The 16,064-nt window shown below is 53.5% G+C and overlaps 1 protein-coding gene across 2 annotated transcripts in view; it reads right to left on the reverse strand.

Annotated features, from left to right (window-relative positions):
* Positions 1–16,064, reverse strand: part of ASB6 (ankyrin repeat and SOCS box containing 6) — a 32,779-nt gene that overhangs the window by 5,651 nt on the left and 11,064 nt on the right. The window contains exons 1-2 of one of the 2 annotated variants that reach the window (XM_006272289.4): positions 1,976–2,121; positions 812–993 (exon numbers count right to left, since the gene is read on the reverse strand). In XM_006272289.4, the coding sequence (XP_006272351.1) occupies positions 812–993; positions 1,976–2,088 (295 nt within the window). In that variant the 5' untranslated portion in view covers positions 2,089–2,121. Of the gene's footprint in view, positions 1–811; positions 994–1,975; positions 2,122–16,064 lie in introns of those variants that run through there. The other variant, XM_019475606.2, reaches the window with a different exon arrangement.

A 16,064-nucleotide genomic window follows, 5' to 3' on the forward strand; every position in this document is an offset into this window, starting at 1 on the left:
CCCAGCCCTGCCTGGGGCCAAAACCCCACTGGACAAGATGCCATCGCCAACCAGCATGGAGCAAATTTCCCTGGGGGAGCTCTGCCATGAGCAAGCTGGTTCCCAGCCACTAGCAGCACAGAAAGAGCTCAACCCAGAGCCCACATCACCCCTGCAGCTGACAGGCCCATGCTTTCCACCTCCGTGGAAACAAGATGGATGCAAGAGAGACTCACCATTGAATGCTGCTACGTCACAGTGGCAGGGGCAGCAAGGGATGCAGCTCATGGTCCGCTCCTCCCAGCTCCCCAGCCCCTACCAGTAGGTGGAGCCCCCCAGGCGGTGGGACCAGCCCTGTTTGGAAGCAGCCGTGCCACAGGAAGGCAGCCAGCGTTCCACGCGTGATGTCACAGAAACCCGGCGCCAACAGAGCAGAGCGGCTTGGGTTCCTGTGGCGCCCTGACCCACGCACCACCAGGGAGTGTCAGGCTGATGTAACACACCTTTGCCATCTCATGGGGACAAGGTGTTGCTCTGCACCACCCTGGTGACGGAAGGTTTCTAGGTACCTGCAGGATGGCACTGCCCCAGAGAAAGCAGTACCTCCCGCAGCTCCACTGGCGCCCTCCTCCCAGAGCCCTGCAAGGGAGTTCCCTACACCATGAGGAAGGGCAGGAGCTTGGCCCCACAAATGCAGGCCCAGAAAGCTGTGTTGCTGCTTGGGAATTCAGCATTGAAAGAGGCCTCGTAGGCCATCGTGTCCAGGACCCACCCACCAGCACTAGCCCTCCCCTCCTCCACCCATCCCCTGCGATACCACCCATGGATTTACCTTCAAAGATGAGGTCGGCCCCATACTGCAGGAGGATTTCGGCCACGCGCACCAGCCCAAGCTCAGCGACCTTCAGCAAGGAATAGCTCACTCCTTCCTGGTAGAAAGGGGACTGGGTCTCTCTCTCCAGAAGCTCGCTGAGGACCGGGAACCTGCTGCTATCTTCAGCCAGGCAGCTGGGGCTTGGGGCACAGGGAAGTCGCTGATTAGGCTTTAGAGCTACGCATGTTTCTGCTCCTAGACAGCCCGAGTCAAAGCCAGTAAAGCCAGTGGGAAGACCCTGGCTCATGCTGATGGGTTAGTAACACCTCGCTGCAGGAGCTCCGAGGACGCTGCTACAGCAGAAAAGTGCCCTGAACAAGGGAGGCAAGAACTGAAGCCTAGCAAACGCAGGTGGCACCCCTGGACCGCAGCTGGGACAATGCAGCCAGTCCCGTCCGCCAGCCCAGCCTTTCGCCCACTACGCTCCACTTCCTTCAGCCCCTTGCGCCAAGGCGCCCACATCGCCGGCTCTCTGCGCAAAGCGGGCACCCGGTTCCCTTCGGAGAGTCCCGGCCCAGCGCCCAGGTGCCCAACGTCAGCACATCAGCAGCGCGCGATGCCAGCCGGCGGCGGGTCCCGCGGCAGATGGCGGCCTGCCTTCGCTGCCCCGCACGGATGTCTGACCTGCTCTGATTCAAGCTTCAGCAGCCGGGCGAGAGGCCGCTGAGCTCTCATGACTCCCGACCCACGCGCGCCCACAGGGCCGGGCTCGCCAGGGGCCGAACAGCGGTTTCAAGGAGCAGGTGACGCTCTCCTCTCCGCTTACACGCGCTCGCCTGCCTCCCCAGAGCCGCCCCGCGGCGAGGGAGCCGGACGGGCGCTGCGCAGCACGCCTGCACCCCCAGGACGCTCCCCTTCGGGGCGTCTTCTCAGCAGGCGAGAGGGACCCTGCACGCGGTGCGGTGCGGCGCGGCTGAGAGAGGATGGAGCCGGGCTGTCCTCAGCGGGGGCAGGTGACAGCACACGGAGCAATGGGCTCAGGCTGCAGCAAGGAAAGTTGAGGCTGGATATTGGGGGAGGAGGGGGTGGGGGGCGCACGGGACCGGGTCGCCCAGGGGCGCTGCAGCGAGGTCTGGTCTCCGCGCTTGGAGGTGTTTTGAGAGCCCGGCCGCCGCCGCCTACCTCTCAGGGGTCTCCTGCCCCTCCGGGTCCGGGATCCCCAGCGCCCCCAGGATCTCGTCCACCAGCGGCTGGTACTCGAAGATGATCCGGCGGAAGCCGTGCAGGAAAGGCATCGCCCCGGCCCCGGCCCCGGCCCCGGCCCCGGCCCGCAACACGCCCGGCCCCGGCCCCGGCGCCCGCCCAGGAAGCGGAAGCGCGAGCGTGGCGGGGCCGGGCAGGGTAGGGCAGGGCACGCCGCCCCGCCCCGCCCCGCCCGGCCCGGCCCTCGGCAGGGGGCAGCAGCCGCCCGGGGAAGCGGCGCTGGCCGCGGCCCGTGGAGGGCGGCGCGAGTCTCTCCAGGGGGCCCTTGTGTCTCTCCAGGGGGCCTGAGTCTCTCCAGGGCACCCTTGTGTCCCTCCAGGAGGGTCCTGGGTCTCTCCAAGGGGACCTTGAGTTTCTCGTGGGGGTCCTGGGTGTCTCTAGCGGGTCCTGAGTCCCTCCAGGGCACCCTTGTGTCTCTCCAGTGGGGTGTCTCTCTCTCCAGGGCACCTTCTATCTCTCCAGGGGGTCCTGAGCTCTCCAAGGGGCCCTTGAGTCTATCTAGGGGGGCTGTGTGTCTCTTCATGGGGTCCTGAGTCTCTCCAGAGCGCCCTTGTGTCTTTCCAGGGGGGTCCTGGGTCTAGGGGGTCCTGAGTCTCTCCAGGGCACCCTTGTGTCCCTCCAGGAGGGTCCTGGATCTCTCCAGGGGGTCCCAAGTCTCTCCAAGGGGACCTTGAGTCTATCCAGGGGGTCCTGAGTCTCTCCAGTGGGGTGCGAGTCTATCCAGGGCACCTTCTATCTCTCCAGGGGGTCCTGAGCTCTCCAAGGGGCCCTTGTATCTCTTCATGGCGTCCCGAGTCCAGGACACCCTTGTGTCTCTAGGGAGTCCTGGGTCTATCCAGGGGTGTCTTGAATCTCTCCAGGGTGCCCTTATGTCTATCCAGGGGGTCCTGAGTCCATCCAGGAGTGTCTTGAATCTATCCAGGGGAGTTTCACATCTATCTAGGGGTGCCTCCAGTCTATCCAGGGAAGCCATAAGTCTACCCAGGTGGAGCCTTGGGTCTGTAAAGGTTGAGAACTGCTGCTCCAGAGAACATGCACTGGGACATGGTTCAAAAGGCAGTGCCACATGCAGTGTCTTCAGAAAGTAACCAGTGCTCTTGGCGCTCTTCGCTCCAGGTGACTAGAACAAGCAACCGCTGCCACTAACAGAGCGAAGCTGGAGTCAGCACCTTTTTATTTTATTTTTTTTAAGGGTCAGACTTTATCTGGTGCTTGATGTCTCCTTGTATGTCCATGTAGGGTGCAATCCGTCCAGGCATTTGGCACCAGCAGGCACACGCGGGCTCAGATACTGCAGGATGCACGCATCGCTTTGTACGAGCTGTGTTCGCTCCGGTATTCCTGATAATAACATCACGGCTGTCTGGATTTGCAAAATCCCACTGGAAACCAGTCTGTCACAAGCAGTTTTTCAGCGGGCATCCCCAGCCCCACGTGCAACACCCCTGTGAAAAGAGGTTTTGCAAAGGCCCTTCATTTCTACAGTGAGGCCAAGCGGGACTCCCTGGTGTTAATGGGAGCTTCGCCACTGACTTCAGTGGAGCTGGGGTGTTCTTCCCCCAGTCCAACCCCTTGTCCTTGGTCATCCTGCCACCCTCTGCCTGGTGTCAGGGCTATAAGCAGCACTGTACAGATGGTACAGGACTTGCCATGCCAGGGACAAAAGCAAGCAAAGGTGCTAAGGGCTTACCAGGGCTGTGCTCAGCACCAGAGTCACACACTGGTGGAGCAAAGCATGGTCTAACTAGAAAGGACAAAGCCTGCTCCTTGAGGCCAAGAGACGTATGGTCTCTGCCTAAGGCCTGCCCCACTGGCAAAACTGCCCAAGGCAGTAGGCCTTCACCTTTAATAACCACTGATCAAACGTGCTCCATACCCACTGGGGGTAGGGTTTCAGGATCCTATCTTTAGAAATTAATCTGCCCTTTGACATTTCCTGTAATAAATAAAAGGCCTCGTTTACTATCCAGCTCCATCTGTCTCTAATTAATGCTCCATCTCACCGAACCCCGGCTTGCTTAGCTAATATGCATCTCTCCCCGCCCACCGCACATTTTCCTTTCCCTGGGCATGGCTTCCCCGTGCTCTGCTCTTGATACACGTGGCTGTCTGCTTTGGAAGCTGTGTTTCCCTGGGCTGTGGGAGCAATTGGGAACCTGTATAAGAGGCATGGAGGAGCTGCAGTCTTATTTATGACCCTGGGAAGATGGTGAGGGGAAGGGGAGCTTTGTGTTTTCCGCTAGGCCTACAGTGCCTCGGGGCCATGAATCTAACCTGCAATTGGCCCATGCATGCCTGGCTCCCAGATTTCAATCCAGCCTGCACAACTCTGCAAAGCACAGGGTGGGGTGGCCATGCCCTGATAGAAGGGGAAGGACCCAGGTTGTGGGACAGAGCAGAGCAGGCCCTAGGGAGTGTCAGAGGCAGGCTGGCACAGGGCAGCAGGTCTGGCAGGAGGAAGAGTGAGGGGGAACAAGGTTGCAGGGAGGGTCTTTAAGTGGGGCTTTCAGAAAGGCACAGCCACTCTTCTGAGATACGACAAGGACAGCTCCTCAAGCTACCTGCCTCTAGGTCTGCTGGTACCCTGCTGTCACAGGCCTATGAGCTGCTTGGAGGGGAGAGGCCTGGGGATCCCCAACGTGAAGACACTGAGCCACCACCTGGCTCCTAGATACTCCGCTAAGTAAATCAGGAGTAACTCCAGAGCAAGCAGAGAAGTTAGACCAACTTGAAACATGTACCAGGGACCGTGGAACAATGCTCCAGGGTCAGCTGCCATGCAGAGGATGCCCCTGCTCTGTCCGCACACCTGTCCACTGCCTGGGACTCGGGGTTTGCCAGCACTCCCCGCAGCTGCTTACTTCAGGGGGAACAGTGCTGGGCGGCTCCAGCACTGCACAAAACCCAAGGCAAATAGGAGCCCTGCAAGGCGCTGAGCCCAAGCTCTGCCCAGCCTGCCTGCCCCATCCCTGAGAGCCCAATGGGGGTTAAAAAGGTTACTCAAGCCTGGGTGAGGACATCACAGCAGGGTATTGGCCCCACCACTGCCAGGACCTGGGGTGAGAAATGCCGCACCTAGCTGGGTCAGGCGGCTGCAGCCGGAAGGCCATGCCGGCAAGCCAGCAATTCACAGGCTGCCTGCCTCTTTCACCAATTAATCATCAGTTTGTAATTTGGGAAAGGGGCATGATCCCCTGCCACCCTCCCTGCCCTGGAATGGGTGTGAAAAGCACTAAATCTTTCAGCAGCGTTCGCCTGGGAAAGCGCTCCAGGCTCCGAGACAGACGGACCTGTCAGACCTGAGAACAAGCACCTGGTGCCTGGAGCCGTGAGCAAGGGGAAGCGTCAGCCAGACGGGTCAGGGACAGCTCAGTTGCCAAATGAGCCCTTCACACACACGCACACATGCACACACATCCACACACCCCCTTCCACCTCCCCAATTCCTCCCCACCCCACACTGCTGGACTGAGGCAGCTTCAGGCTGTTTCCCCTCTCCCCCTGCTTTCTTTAGCATGCAGCGGGACATGACTGCTCTAAGTCCTCCTTATACCAAAGTCGTCCAAGGACAGCTTTGTTCCAAGCCAACTTGCATTCACTTGCCTTCCCCCTGTGGCCCTAAGGCTGATCACTGTCTGACAGGTTCAAACCAAGGAAGCCAAATCCAGCTTGGAGACACTGGAATGCCCAACACCTGAGGGTGCTCAGAAAAGCCTCTTAGCAAATCTCCATGTCACCAACAGCCTGGGCTCTCCGCATCCATCCCCTTGGCATGGCTGCACATGGCTGTGGAAGATGCAGGACACCAGGGACTGTGCTGCAGCCTGTAGAAAGCTTTCATCATGCTGGAGTGCAAAGGTGCTACTCTCCTGCCCGCATGCCCGCTTCAGCATGAAGCCAAGCTGGCGCCCTTGCCAGACCCAGATGAACAGCACTTGCAGTCGGAAGAGCTCAGCCGTGTGCACCTATAATGAGCCTTCTCCATCTGCAGCAGAGCCTGGTCTGCCCCCTCCAGCACTGCAGTCCCTGGAGGTGCCTGAGCCCAAGCTCTCCAGCAAAGGAATCTAGCGAAGCCCAGGGTCTTAAAGCAGGACTGCAAGGGTGGGCGGAGAAAAGCTTATCCCAGGATTTTTTATTATTAGCCTTTTATTGGAATTTCCAGACATTGGGATGCTTGGAAAGGGAACAATGAGCAGAGCCGGCCTGTGCTGGGGTTTTTTTAATGGACGGAATCCAAATTTCGACACAGAGCCGCACCCAGGGGGTGGAATTTGGGCGCACGGGCCGACCATTTGGCATTTTTCTGACATGCAGTCACAAAATGCTCCCTCCACCTCCCACCCCTTCCTCTCTGTTGGCGGCCGAGCAGTGGGGTGGCGGGCACAGGCCTGGCCTTCTTGTGGTAAAAAGGGGGCCCAACAGCTTGAGCTCATCTCTTTTTCCCTAGACCACGGCATGTGACAAACAGCCTCCTGCCCGAGCGACATGAAGCTTGCAAACTAAAACATGGGCCTCTACCCTTGGAGCTGAAGAAGCTGCTCCCTCCCTGGTATGAGTTAGAAGCCTCTTATCCATTACCCAAGACCCCCCATCCCCAACTTCTTTAGTGTGCCTTGGCTTTAAACTACCCACTCGCATGGGGAAAAGGGCACTGTTTCCATGTTTTATTTAATGCTTGGCTTCCCTGATAATGCCACATAGAGAGGGCAGATTCTGCTGGCCGTGGCAACAGTGACTGTAAAGCAGACATCCCGCCTGCAAGCCAACACTGATGCTCTGAACCTCCCTTCCTGCAGGTTTTGAGATGGTGATGGCCTCTCAACACTGCTGACCTGGATCTGGGGACCTACAGGCAAGTGGCAAATAGCCCCTGGGACCCGTCCAGGCAGCCCAGTACCCTGGAGCAGGGGCACAGCTCTAGAGATAGGCTTTGACCGTCAATGCTGCAGAAGGACGAAGGACGAAGGTCCCCATGGAAGCACCCGCAGCACTGACACCATGTTCTAATAACCAGCTACAAGTCTTGCCCATGCTACGGCACGGGGGCAGCTCTCACCTGGGGTGTCTCTGAGCATCTGGACAGTGAGCACAAGCCTGTGATGAGGAAAGAAAACTGGGTGGAGAATTAAATCTCCAGCATGCCTCTTCCTAAGCCCCACTGCCACCAGTACATAGCTTTCCAGTCTGCAATCCAGTTGCCCCAGCTCCCTCATCCAGAGAGAAAGTGTTCCCCTGTCCTTTGGTAGCACACTTGGACCTTTTGGGGCTGATTCTAGCAAAAGAAATTGTGCGCGAACAAAGGGTTTGATGGTAAAACGACCATAGACTGCAGTGGGCTTTGCAATAGGCCTCAGAAACCCTAGAAATCACAGACAAGTGGGTCATCCAGTCCAACCCCCTGCAGGATCATCCCTTTCCAACCATCCTATACAAAGCCATAATCTAAGCTCTTAGTAAAACTATCGTCAACCTTGACACAACACAAGACATCACACCTGAACCTGCTACAGGTAAAGCTGGGGGATCTCAGCACCACCACCCCACTTCTGTAAAAGGTTGTTAATATATGCTCAGGAGATCCAGGAAGAGGCTACACCCTGTGCTACAGAGGAAGGCAGAAACCCCCACAGTCCAGACCTGGGGGAAAATTCCTTCCTGACCCCAAATAAAGCTACTGGTGTACCCCTGAGCAGAAGGACAAGACCCTCTAGCCAGGAACCTCCAGATTTAAGTCCCAGCAGCAACACTGGCACACCCCAATCAAAATCCCCAGCTTTGGCTGCAGCATATAGCCTGCCCTTCGTGCCTGAGCCGCTCAGAGAGGGGATGCCATGCCAGACTGGAACTATTCAGCTGTCTTGGGAGCGGGGAGCAGGCTGTCAGGGGTTCCATCTGCTGGAGCAGGCCCCACCGGCCTGCGGTGCCAGCGGGGCTTGGTTTTGCGGCTGCACATAGACAAACAACAGCAGCGTTTCACCCCTCAGTAGCTCTTTCCACGTCTGGGTCTCAAGGCACTTTGCAAATGCGGGTGAGTTGAGCAGGCCGCTGCCTGCTGTACGTTATCGCCGCGTTCTGTTTTCTTGCAAACTCCTCTGGAGGAGGGAGAGGAACTCACTTTACGTGTCTTCTAGCCCCCCGTGCAAAGAAAACTGAAAAATCTCCCCTCCCCGCCCCTTGCAGAGATGTTCAGTGCTTGGGTGGAATTTTCCTCTTTGCCAAAGACATTTCATTCACATACAAGCCGCCTTTAGAGGATCACAGCGTGAACATATGGGTGTGTGAGAATAACATACAGCATGTGAGTATCACTGGTCCCTTCTATGCCAGAGCTCCTGCCTCCCTGACTGCCGGCCCCGGTCAGACCCCACTGCCATGAAAGAGTCCAGCTGGGCGAGGGGGCACTGATTCTGCACCATTGAAACCAATGGAAGTTTTACCACTGACCTGAGTGGCAGCAAGTCCAGGCCCTTGATGCCTCTGGCTACAGCAGTGTGGGCTCGAATTCAGGACTCTGGGTCCCGTAACAAGGTTTGTTGCTAAATTCACTGGGTGTGTCAACACCATGCCCCTGGCATGTCCAGGGTGGGGAAGAGCCAAGCACACTCCCCACCCAGGACCCAGCGTGGTGAAGCTGTTCTGCAGTGGGCTTGTGGCTGCTCTCAAGCACGCGGAGATCTCAAGAGGGCCTGTGGGTGGACGCCCCAGAAGTGGCTTGGCCTGTGTGCGCTCAGGAGCAAGCTGTAACCAAACCCACTGTGTCTTCATTTAACTCACTGTCCCCCCGCTTATGTGGCTGCTTCCTCATCGGAACAACATGAATGTTCACTCAGCTGAAAGGGGCTGTTTCAGTACAAGGGGGGGCTCTACCCCACCATCAGCCGGACCTGGCTCTACAAGCTCCTCTGTCACCCTTTCATTAGGCTGCACAGTGACCTGGGCAACTGTACCCACAGACCTATCAGCCCAGGAACGTTTCTCATTAGCCATGTTTCAGAGGTGCAACCTTTGCCCCCTCACAGCCATTTATACCCCTGAAGCCTACAATATAGCAGCACATTTCTGCTTGGGCAGGCACCTCCATTAGAATAAGCCCTGCAGGGTAGGAAGGAGGCTTAAGGGGTCCATCCTGCAATCCCAGTTTGAAACCCAGCCCTGGAATGGATAAAACCTACAGGGACCAAAGCGGTCAAGCTCTTCCCTCCTCATGAATATTCAGGACCCCCTAGCAGTGGGTGAGAGCCACCCTCACATCTCTCTTACTAAAAAGAAGCCCTTCCTTGCATTTGAAGCCTGAGCTCCTGTCCACATAGTTCCCTCTCCAGGTATCCCTCTTTGAGCCCTGCACACTGAGCCCTGGGAGGGGTAAGGGGCAGCAGGGGCTCCAGATTCCAAAGCTGGAAGAAGTGCATTTTTGTGTGAAACGATCAGCAATTGCCTTTTGAATAAAAATGATGCTGGCATTGTCAGCCACAAGCATTCAGTGCCCTGCTAGAATAACAGAGGAGGGAGCTGCCCCCTTTTTCCAGATCTCTTTGGCCAGGCTGATTGCAGGAAGAATGCAGTTGGCTATCCATCAGGGAGACAGAGCAGGGGAGAGCGAGCGAGAGAGGGGGCATTTTAGGAGGAGAGCCAGGGAAATTTGATCATTAAGAAACCCTCCTGGCTGTCTGGGGGAATTTAATTAAATTGCTGGAGAGAGCTGTATACAAGCGAGCACATCTGGATCCAATATGTGCAGCTTTGATTTTTTTCTTTCTTTCTTTCTTTCTTTCTTTCTTTCTTTTTTTTTTTCAGTTCACTCTTTTCCCATCTCGCTGTTGAAGGAGGGAGGAGGGGGGGAAAGGGAAATAGCAGAGCCACGGAGTATTGGTTCATCTGGGACCAGAATTCCTGGCAGAGAAAGAAAGAGAGAGAGTGAGAGAAAGACAGAGAGAAAAAGAAAGAAAGAAAGAAATAGAGGGAACAAGAAATCTGGGAGTAAAGCTTTAACAAGAGCCTGGAGTAGGGCACTTGGTAAGAATGCGGCCTATTAAGACAACTAGTTAAGTCAAACTAATAAGGTGTGGGTGTTTGTTGGAGGAGATATTCTAAGAGATATAAGGAGAGAGCTGAAATTGGGAATGAGCTGCACCTTCTGCAAGTGAAAAGAGAGACAGAAATGAGCCAGGGCATAAAGAAACCCTATCCCTAACTAGGGAGAGACCCTGGTGAGAAAGGACAAAAACCCTGTAGATTCCTAACAGCAATCACGTATGAGTATGTAAGCGAGGTAGATAAGGAGCCACCTCCTCCGCTAACCTTCACGTCCTTCCTCCCCATGACAGCTTTCCCCAAATCCCTGCCGTGCTGCCGCCAACCCCACTGCCAAGCCCCCCACACCCTCCTCCAGCGTGGAGCATCGCCCAGCTGGATTTCTGCTAAGCCTCCCATGCCCAACAGTGTTCCCTCGTACAGGCCAGGAGGGCAGCACAGCAACACAGGCGCACACACACTCCTGTTTTACACTACATGAGAGGAGGAGCAAGCAGAGCCTTTCAAACCAGGTTGGGGGGGTGGGGGTGGGAAGCCACTTGCCAAAACTCAGCACTTGCCTTTGATGTCCAGCTACCGCAAGCTTGCTGGGCTCCAACATGCTGTGTCAGCAGAATCCAGCTGCCACAGGCAAGACATGGGAAAGAGAGCACTTCTTGTGCAGGGAGGAAGCGATCACCTCTGCTGCGTGCAGGGTGTGCTGCTGGGGAACCTCTCGCCTGCTTGGTCCCTTGTTGGAAGGCGGCTGCTACTGTTCAGCCTTAGACTCCAATCAAAATGCCCAGTGGGCAGCACAGCCTGGGGCCTAAGCTCCTCTCAGCACCCCAAGCCCAACACTGGAAGTTGTGGGCAGCCAGGTGGACTTCCCTGGTGTGCAAAGCAAGTCCCAAACAGATCCACAGTGGCCAGAAGGGCTAGAGACAGTGCCTGGTCTGAAGCCGGTATGACCAGGAAGATGGGACCTCCTCATTTAATGGTTTGCCTCTTCATTTCCTGTGCCACAACCAGAGCCCTGACCAGTGGATTTGGAAAGGGCGGCCCTGACAGGGACAGGGTATAATAATTACCCCACATGCAGGTGCACATATTATGTCCATGGGCACATCATTCCCATGCAGGGGCCCAGAGTTCTGTATAAGCCCAGGAAGCAAACCACATCTCCTTTGTGAAGCAGCCTGACCCTCTGGCCAGTGCCCTTGAAGCAAACCCTGAAACAGCTCCTGCTTCTTCCTTTTAACACCCTGCTTTGTCCTCCCAGCACTTTGCAAGCTGGGGTTCTGCCCATTCAAGAACCCAGACTGGCCATCAGGCTTCTGTGGCCGATTGACGCTGGTCATTCATTTCTAACATTTCTGTCAGCTGCAAGGACCCAGAGTATTGAAAGCTGCACAGCCCATATACAGCCTGCAGGCTGACCATCACCTCCACCTTGCTGCCCCATGGGAAACGCTCCTTTCCTGCTAGGTCAGCCTGGAGGTGGCAAATTCCAGTCAAAAGCTGGTGAGGTGTAGCTGTTGCACATGGCTGATCTCCAGGTTTTCTTGCCAGGAAAGCCCCTTGTTTACTTTGGGAGCACACCTGAGTACAAGCTTCCTAAGCAAAGCCAAGGACGGGGCAGAGGTGGTGTTTAGCAAATGCAGTTTTCTGGCAGTTCCTCCCACTCCATTTCCTTCTTCTGGTGGAAACGCATGGAATCTGATTTCCTCCCAACTGCTGTGATCTGAAAAGAAACCTTTCAGTGCTGCAGGGCTGGCTTTAGCTTCCAGGGTCCCATGGAAAGGTTCAGCTCCAGCTCCATTATGCTTCCTGTTCTGATGCCGTTTGCACTGCCCATATGCCTGGCTTTGGTGCTGGAAAGATTCACCCGTCCAAGAATACAAACATTCTGCACCATCCGGGAGCGCGTAGAGCAGGAATACAACATGGCCCACAGAATAATCACACCAAGCTCAAGACTTGTTGATCACACCCCATCAGCAGCTCTTCTGCTTTGCATGATGTGCTTCACATGCACAGCTGGACCTTGCTGGTCCTTCATACTGTGGCAATGAGGATTTTGCTTGGTGATCACATACTATGACTATGAGCTTGACATGAAGGCTTAGGCAGAGACTCTGAATCCTGGAATTTGCCAGCCTTACTTGGGCCAGAAGACTTTGCTCACAGACAGTGGGAGCTGTGTCAGAACAGAGGCTACAAAGAAGGCAAGAACATCAGCTCTAATCCAGAAGAGAATTTAAGTACCATGGACTTCAACTGGGGTCTCTGAATCAATTCATCTCGTGCTATCCTGCCCTGCCATCTGCCTGGTTTCCCCTGCCATCTGCCTGGTTTCAGACTAACCCAGCTATCTACCTCTCTAGACTTCAAGTGAAGGACATGCCCAAGTACTGTGCCAAGCAACACACTCATAGAGTATATCTGTATTCTGTAAGAGGTGAAACTAGATAAAATCCTCATTGTGATTCCCTCTCAGGAGCTGTGAGTTTGGTGCCTGCTGTTTTGAAAGCAGTTGCGAGTCAGGAGACACACGTGTTGTAAACGGCTTCCTATCACATAGGGTAAATAAGGAGAATTTATTGGTTTGACCTTTTGGGTAGTCTCCTGTACAAGTGTACAGAGAGAGCCCAGCAAATGGAATAGAAAGGTCAAAAGTGTACGTGTCTGAGAATTATCACGGCATGAAGACAACTGCAAAGTCAGGCTCCGGGGCCTGGGGGGAAAAAGCCAGGACTTGCAAGAAACCTATGAAGGAAGTACAGGAAGCTTTCGAGAAAGATGCCGAGGCAAATGGCGGAGAAACTCTACTGGGATATTGTAGATATTGGTCTTCAGTTCAAGATGGAAGCAGCACTAGGAACCAGAACAGTAAAAACCTGCCACTCCCACTGGACACCGAATGCAGGCTGCTGTATTGCAGCTCACTGCTCTAATATTTCCCTGCAGGTTCAATGGGAAAATATGGGCCATGTCCTCCAGTGCTGGAAATTTGCCTGTTCCATTGAAAGCAAAAGCAATAATAATTCGCTCTCAGTGGGGATCTGGCCTTACAGTCTCTTCATATCTACTGAGATGCCTAATGTCCAGTTTATCTCTGCAGTATCTGAAAGCCAGACCTTCCAAAGGGAGCTAGATGCTAATTTCTATGGAAATCAATGAGATGTAGGCAGCCAAACACCTTTAAGGACTCAGCCCTGAATGCCTTTGAAAAGCACCCAACAAGCATGGTCTGGCATGAGCTAACTGGAAGTGCTCGGTAGTGTTGACTCGCGGCTGTAAGACACAGACAGGTGTCACGTTCTACCCCAGAACAGGCTGCATCTTGTGATGGAGAAGAGAATTTGTGTTTCTCAAGCATACTGGGACCCTCATCATAGCAGTGTGGGATAAACTTATGGAAGATAGCCCAAGGGGGCACAACAAGAGATTAACACAAAAAAGTATGTCTTTAAAAAAGTGAAGCAAACAAGACAGAGCAATGGAAAGACCATCCTGAGGATTTCAAACAGCACCTCTAGCGAACCCGACCTTGCACTCAGGGGCAAATCCCTAGCTGCCATGGCCTGATGTTGCTTTATTGAAATCACTGGGGTTGCATTTACAATAGGCTATCCATTCTGCAACACATTTAAGCACATACTTAAATCCAACCCTATACAGCAAAGCACATATGCTTATCCTTAAGAGTGTGCGACAGCCCCATCAAACGTGGGCTTACGGGCTTTGCTGAAGAGATGGGGAATGGCTGGCTAACCCAGGGTCTGGTCAAGGTCCGATTTTGATAATTTAAAACAAATGAATGTTAAAAATAAAATGAAGGTCCTGCCTGAAGGAGCTAGCAAAGTGAGGAGCTAGGGGTATTAAATACATGGATCTAGCTTGAGATGTGTTGTCTGGCTGGAAGGGTAAGAAAAAAAATGTTTTAAAAAAAAATCAAATGCTACAGCTAAAAAGGAAATTGCATTAATACAGATTGTTTTATTTAAAAAAAGCAAACCCTGACCTCTACTTCAAAAAAGTCATTAGACATTCCCCTTCTGAAAGGCCGACAGGGGATATTATTGAAAGGCCAGTTAATTTCTCAATGACTTACTGTTCTTGCTCTGCTCATGGAAATGTGTTAAGAGTTGGAGGGTAATTTAAGGCACCCCGCAGAAAGGTGTGTAAATCTTTGCATGTCTAAAGAAACTTTACCAGACCGCTAGGATTGGGAAAAAGAAAACTCTTGGCCTTTTTTTCTTTCCGTTGGAACTCTGATCCCCTTTGATCATAAAAAGGTCATATTTCACCCAAAAAAAATCAGCAATCACAAGGGCTGAGGAAGTGCGAGCCCAAGGGGGCTTCACTGACGATTATACCCTCCGTTTAATTATTTAACACCCTGAATGGAGCAAAAGTCTCCTCTGAAAAAACCCCAGACTGGTTGGGGTGCAAGAAGAGGTCCTAATAAGCCTCAGAGATGAGGCTGGTGATGATTATAGCTATCGACTGAGCAAGGCGAGAGCGGGGCAAGGCCAAAGCATTCGGCTGGCCTCCCTCCCCCATGGACTGAAAATGAATAGCCTTCCAGATCACCAGTGCCCCACAAAATAATCACAGCAAGATGTTCCCCAGCGAAGAGAAGGCCTCTGGGCTTGAACAATTAAAAAGCTTGTGGGAAGGGCAGAGGCCGACCACTAGCCTTCAGGCCCTACCCTCTAGCTACCCTCAGCCCCTAACCAATGGATGCCAAGCCTTAGCTGCCAGCACTTGAACCCTTGTACCTGGTGTCAAGCAAGTTTGCCAACCCCTAAACCCCCTGTTGCAAGAGATGCCCGGCAGGCGGCTTATCCCTCATTTCAGGTGGCTTGGTGGGGCACAGAACTGCACCCACCAAAGAAGATGTACAGAGACGGACGACTCCATTAGTCTTCCCTTGTTCATGACTTGGTATGAGACTCGCAGAACTCCACTGTAAATTACTGTACCCATGGAGCAGAACTGAATCATATCTGTCTGACAGAGTTTATGGCCTCCCTAGCGTCCAATAATGGACAGAGATAGCAGATTCCTGGGTAAACCTAATCTTCTTTTAAAGATACGTTTCTATCCACAGCTGCCAAAATATTTGCCATGCTGTTCCCTGATCTACTTTTAAGAGGAAAACAGAGTCTGATGCCTGTCAGTTTTAATCCCAATAATTTCATGCCTGATCGCTCCAAAGGAAGAGTTTACCCAAAGCCAGGAATGGAAGAGGTGGAGCAGAGTGGGGCAAAGCTCTGGTAACAAAACCTAAAGCAAGCAATCCTAGGGTTGCCAAATATCAGGTTAGCCAACAGGCAGCATCCCTTAACATGCAGAACTTGGGGCTATGAGCCAAAGGCCTGCATTTCTATCCTGGCTGCTCCATAGCAGGATGGGTCACTTCTGATGGCCCTTGGCATTCACTCCTTCATATACTGAAGACAACGGGAGGACAGTACCTCAGTTTGCCCAGCTGTAAAATAGAGCTCATGATATTCCTCTCTCTCCCCGCTCAGGAGATGTCAGGATCAGAGCTGGTTGAAGTTCTGATCACTTTTTTCTACTTTGAAACTATAAAAAAAAAATTCCCTGGGGAAAATTCTGATGTTTCTTTTTTTTGCAATTTTTCCCCTCCGTTTTCATCTGGTGTTAGACTGGGTCAACATATACTACATTTTAAACTGCTGGATTTCACAAAAAAAGAATAAAAATCAGAAAAAAATGGAAAAAAGATTCCACTTGTTCTTTTTTTCCTTTTTAAGCCTGCCTTCTTGGTGATAGTGGGCCCATCAATGCTGTAGAGCGCTTTGAACATGTAAATGGGTGCCTCGGTAGTTAACATACCTGAAAGGTTTGCTGATGAGACAGCCTGGGCTTGGTTCCTGGGACCTATTTGTGTTCTGCCTGGTTTCCACCTGGCATCTTAACAGGAAAAGACAGGAGCTGGTCAGTCCTGAAGTAACTTTCTCCTCTA

Source organism: Alligator mississippiensis, chromosome 12 (genome assembly GCF_030867095.1).
Source record: "Alligator mississippiensis isolate rAllMis1 chromosome 12, rAllMis1, whole genome shotgun sequence".
Taxonomy (NCBI): domain Eukaryota; kingdom Metazoa; phylum Chordata; order Crocodylia; family Alligatoridae; genus Alligator; species Alligator mississippiensis.